Source organism: Austrofundulus limnaeus, unplaced genomic scaffold (assembly GCF_001266775.1).
Source record: "Austrofundulus limnaeus strain Quisiro unplaced genomic scaffold, Austrofundulus_limnaeus-1.0 Scaffold898, whole genome shotgun sequence".
NCBI lineage: Eukaryota > Metazoa > Chordata > Actinopteri > Cyprinodontiformes > Rivulidae > Austrofundulus > Austrofundulus limnaeus.
In genome coordinates this window covers 111,981-117,947 of record NW_013953300.1, presented here as the reverse complement: position 1 = coordinate 117,947, position 5,967 = coordinate 111,981, and the positions used below count along the sequence as shown (strand labels likewise).

Genomic DNA, 5,967 nt, shown 5'->3' with positions numbered 1-5,967 from the left:
AGAACCTGACTGTCTGACAGTAGAACCTGACTGTCTGACAGTAGAACCTGACTGTCTGACAGTAGAACCTGACTGTCTGACAGTAGAACCTGACTGTCTGACAGTAGAACTCGGGGTCAGAGGTCAAAGCTCAGATGTTTTAATGGTTTCCTGCTGGATGATTTGTTGTTTTCTCCTCCTGCTCGGTGCTTCACATCAGCAGAACTCAGATAATTATGTTTGTTGTTGAAAACAGCTCCAACATGATGAGATCAGGAGCTTCAGGTCGTCCAGACAAACACTTAGTTCTCAGACCAACCTGTAGAAGATCATGGAGCAGGTTATAACCAGTGCTGCTGGTCATAACCAGTGCTGCTGATTATAACCAGTGCTGCTGGTTATAACCAGTGCTGCTGGTTATAGGGTTGGTAGGTAGGTTATAACCAGTGCTGCTGGTTAAAGGGTTGTAGGTAGGTTATAAGGACCGTGCTGCAGCTGCTGCAAACATGATAAATGTTCAGATTATATTTGATTTAAAGCACAAACTAAAACTTTCTGTTGTGCAACTCAGGAAGTTAGACTTCTTCAATTACAGTCAGACTTTACTGTTACATTACAACATTTTCTACAGAACCACACACACACACACACACACACACACACACACACACACACACACACACAGCTGTTGATGATTTGCCTCCTTCCAGATGTTGCTCTACATGTACTCTCCTCTTTGTGTTGCAGGGGAACAGAAACCTGAAGGTTGGACCATCATGGCGGGGGGGCGGGCTCTTCTGCTCTGCCTTATTGTAGTGGCGTGTTTCCATGGCAACGCCTCTCAGACATTAGGTGGGTTTGATTACCCAGCTCCGCCTCACACATACCAGAGAGAACCTACACTTCATCATTACATCATGAGCTCTGTAGAGCCAAGTTTAAATACTGTACACACACACACACACACACCAAGGTCAGGTTTGTATATCCCTGTGGGGACCGTGCATTGACTTCCATTCATTTTTCAGACATTTTATATCCTAATCCTGACCCTTTACCCTAAAACTAACTTAAACTCAATTCACATCTTAGTCCTAAACTTAACCCCCGACCCACCAACAGCATTTCCATTTAAGGGGACTAGACTCAGGTCCCCATAAGTAGGTGTGTATGCCAAAAAAACTGTCCCACAACGTAGGGAATACCAGTCCCCAGCTGCAGACTGAGGTAAGTTTTCAGCTGAAACTCTTGGAGCACGCGTACTAACCCTGGTCGGTTGGACGGGGTGGGGGACTGGTCTGACAGAGTCAGTCAAAAACTGTATTGACTGATCAGGGTTGTCCAGGTCCTGGAAGACCACTATCCTGCAGGTTTAACTGTTTCTCTGCTCCAAGACACCTGAGTCAGTGACTGAAGGACCTCTTCAGGTTCTGCAGCATCCTGTTAGTCATCTGAGAAACCTCTCAAACCTGCAGAGTGGTCCTCCAGGACCAGGACTGGACAGCCATGCCTTAGAACCTGACTTACAGAGAAAACTGGTGATTGATAGGTTTTATTTTCAGTGGGGTTTTTAGGGATATTTTGTGGACTTTATGTAAATATTTATTATGATTATGTCAGAAATTCTGAAGTTTGTTAAAGTTTGAGTTGAAAAAGTCAGGAATGTTTCTTTTCTCCTTTGGCTGAGCATCAGTCAGTTTGGTTAATCTGATCTGACTGTCTGTCTGCTGCGTTCAACGTTTCAACTTTAATATCAATATAGATGAAAAACTACAGTCTAACTACCAAACACTAATGGAAAACTACCAAAACATATCCTCAAACTACCAAAAACTACAGCAAAACTACCTGAATTACTAAAGACTTTACCAAAAATACCAGTAAACTACCTAAAATCTTAGAACTACTAGAAAACTACCATAAATACTAGATAACTACCTAAAATATTAGATAACTACCAAAAACTACTGGAAAACTACCTACAATACCAGAAAACAGCCAAAAACTACTGGAAAACTACTAAAAAATACTAGAAGACTACCAAAAATACTAGAAAACGACCAGAAAACTAGCAGATATACTCGAAAACTAGCAGATATACTCGAAAACTACCAAAACTACCCTCAAACTACCAACAAATACTAGAAAACCACTACAAATATTATAAAACTACCAAAAATACCAGGAAACTAAAAATGTTAGAAAACTATCAAAAACTACCCTCAAACAACCAAAGATACTAGTCAACTACCAAAAACACTAGAAAACTACCAAAAATACTAGGGAACTACTAAAAATGTTAGAAAACTACCAAAAACTACCCCCAAACTACAAGTAAACTACCAAAAACACTAGAAAACTACCAAACACTATCCTCAAACTACTAATAACTACTAGAAAACTATTAAAAGTATGAGAAACCTACCAAAATCTACCCTCAAACTACCAGAAATACTAGATAAATACCACAAATACTACAAAACTACCAAAAACTAGTATCAACATACAAAATAACTTAAACTACCAAATATACCATAAGACTACCAAATATTCTACATAACTACTATAAATACTAGAAAACTACCAAAACAACTCTCAAACTACCACAAATACTAGAATATCAAAAACTACCCTCAAACTACCACAAATACTAGAAACCAAAAAATACTAGAAAACTGCCAAATATACTGGAAAACAACCAAATATACTAGAAAACTGCCAAAAACTACCCTCAAACTACTAAATATATTAGAAAACTACTAAAATACTTGAAAACTACCAGAGACTACCCTCAGACTACCAAAAACTACAGGAAAACTACCCAAAAATACTAGAAAACGACTAAAAGCTGCTGGAAAGCTGTTATGTTTCTGACTTGGAGCTCTGATAAACAGCCAAACACAAAAGAAGATTTAAAGAATTTATTGGAGGTGATAAAGTTCCCTGGAAGGATGTGGAGAGTCACATCTTCCTGGGTTGGTGTCTCTGAACACAGGAACAAAATGTTGTGGCTGAGTTAGACAGGACAAATGAAACTAAGATGATAACAGCCACTAACCTTGTTTAAACAGCAGGGTTCCAATGAGAAACAACGTTGGTAACATACTCCCTGCGAACTGTCGACGTCGGCACGGGTTGTCACAGTTTAATGAAGAAAATTACGTCACCGGGCTAGTTTAGTTTGGTTCACATTAGCCTGGTTTAAACCAAACCCTGACCTTCACTTTGCTTCGTACGAAGGTCTGGACTTGATGCATGGAGAAGTGATTCTTGCAGGAGGCGTGGCCTCTGCTGAAGTTTAAAATGATTGGATCAGTTGGCTGTGACATATGTCACTGTGACGGAGGCTAAGCTAAGAAGCTAACCGGAAATGGCGTGTGCTGTAAACAACCCTACTGAGAGGAGAGCAGTACTGAGCTGAACGAGACGACTGTAAATGAGAGCTGCTGCTTTGTCAGACTAATTTATTTTAATTTGAAGTCTTATCAACACAGACTGGCTTCATTCACTTCCTCCACTGCYGTATGCTAAAATAACTAGCAGACACTGAGCAGAACATCGTCATCGTTCAAAACTCCTCCTTCTGTTTGCTGATTGGCCCGGCTGGTTGAGATGCAGGCAGGAGTCAAACACAGAGCATTCAGGAGGATCAACAGGTTTAAAGGTCTTATCATTACTCTTAAATCAGGTTGGGGTGCGAGGGTCATAAGCTGTGAGATCAAAGAGGGTATCGTACCATTATGGGGCAAGGCGAGAGGCAGGTGTCCAGGAGCACAGGTGTGAGTCGTCAACAGGAGTTCAGATGTCCAAACAAATCCAGGAGGGGCTGAGGCAAAAACCATTCATCCAAAAGGCAGAAGCAGGGTGAAGGGTGCAAGGCAAAACGAGGCGTGGAACAAGAACGCTGGAAAATCACTGACAAGGCAAATAATAATGTGGCAAGGAGCTGTGGATAGTGACTGGGTTCACTACAGCATGGAGCAGGTGAGTACAACTGATTACTGAGAGGGTGCAGCTGAGGAGAAACTGTGCAGAGCAGAGCTTGACTGTGGATGTAAAACATAACAGAAAGCTACCAAAAATAACTACCAAAAACTACTGGACAACTACCAGAAACACTGGAAAACTACCAGAAACTACCCTCAAACTACCAAAAACTACAGGAAAACTACCTAAAAAACTAGAGAACTACAAAAATTTACAGGAAAATTACAAAAAACACTAGAAAACTACCAGAAACTACCCTCAAACTACCAAAAACTACAGGAAAACTACCCAAAAAAAACTAGAGAACTACAAAAATTTACAGGAAAATTACAAAAAACACTAGAAAACTACTGGAAACTACCCTCAAACTACCAAAAACTACAGGAAAACGACCCAAAATGTACTGGGGTCAGCTCTTTGACTTCAGGCACTGTCATGAAGATGATTGTGAGTTTAAGAACTGGATGATTTACTTGCTGAAATCAGATTTTTAAATTTCGGTTCTATTTTATCATTTATTTTAGAGTAAAGTGCTAGCTGTGGTCACTGAATTTGACTCGGTGACAATCAGAGACTCGTCCGTCTTTAATGAAAACAGAAGAGATGAACTTTACCAGCTCACTTAGTTTCTGTGGTTTCATCAGTTTTCTGATGTGAGCACCACCTGCTAGCTTCAGCTTCCTCACGCTTCTTAATCCACCGTAGATTCCTGCTGCTGTCGGACCAAACAGCTGCAGGAATCAAGCTGCTGGTTTTTCTCTGGCTCATACATCCTACCTTCGGCACCTTTGAATCACGCTGACACACTTTCACCTGTGGCTGGCACGCTTTCTGAGCACCAGAACCTGATGGTCCGGTTCTGCTCTGCAGACCGGTCCATGACCTCCAACCTTCCTCTCAGTCTGCACCCAAGAGGCCGTGGCTGACATCGTCTTCATGGTGGACGGCTCGTGGAGCATCGGCTCAGAAAACTTCGAGCAGATCCGTCGGTTTCTGAACACGCTGGTCAGCAGCTTTGACATCGGTCCGGATCACGTCCAGATGGGCCTGGTCCAGTACAGCACGGATCCCCACACCGAGTTCAGCCTCAACACCTACCAGAACAAAGAGGACATTCTGGCGTACATCAAGTCATTGCCTTACCGAGGGGGCGGGACCTACACCGGGCAGGGGTTGGACTTCATGCTGAAGCATCACTTCGTGGCAGCAGCAGGGAGCCGGGCCCAGCAGAAGGCGTCGCAGATCGCTGTGGTCATCACTGACGGAAAGTCTCAGGATGATGTGGAGCCCTACGCCGAGGAGCTGAGGAGGAGGGGCATCGTCCTCTACGCCGTCGGAATCAAAGAGGCGGATGAAGCTGAGCTGCAGCTGATAGCCAACAAACCTCACAGTCAGCACATCTTCAGCGTGTCGGACTTCACGGCTCTGCAGGGAATCTCCCAGAACATCGTCCACACACTGTGCACCACCGTAGAGGAAGCCAAGAGACAAGTCCTGAAACTGTCCCCAGGTAATACCCCTCAGATACCACAGCAGGGACTTCTGAGTCCAAATCAGTCCAGTTCCAGGTCTCAGCAGGTACCCAGGTATAGAATGACCTCCTGAGACCCGACCTTTGGTTCAGGTCTTAGCAGATACCCAGGTTTAAAAAAACCTCCTGAGACCCGACCTTTGGTTCAGGTCTCAGCAGGTACTCAGGTCCAGAATGACCTCCTGAGACCCGAGCTCTGGTTCAGGTCTCAGCAGGTACCCAGGACCAGAATGACCTCCTGAGACCTGAGCTGTGGTTCAGGTCTCAGCAGGTACCCAGATCCAAAATGACCTCCTGAGACCCGAGCTGTGGTTCCGGTCTCAGCAGGTACCCAGATCCAGCATGACCTCCTGAGACCCAAGCTGTGGTTCAGGTCTCAGCAGGTACCCAAGTCCAGAATGACCTCCTGAGACCCAAGCTGTGGTTCAGGTCTCAGCAGGTACCCAAGTCCAGAATGACCTCCTGAGACC

At 43.8% G+C, this 5,967-nt stretch overlaps 1 protein-coding gene across 1 annotated transcript in view; it reads left to right on the top strand.

Annotated features, from left to right (window-relative positions):
* Nucleotides 1-726: 726 nt before the first annotated feature.
* col6a4a (collagen, type VI, alpha 4a) overlaps nucleotides 727-5,967 on the top strand; it is a gene marked incomplete at its 5' end in the record, with an annotated part of 43,313 nt that continues 38,072 nt past the window's right edge. Inside the window, 2 exon segments of the mRNA XM_014029402.1 lie at nucleotides 727-831; nucleotides 4,868-5,476. Coding sequence (XP_013884856.1) covers nucleotides 727-831; nucleotides 4,868-5,476 — 714 coding nt within the window.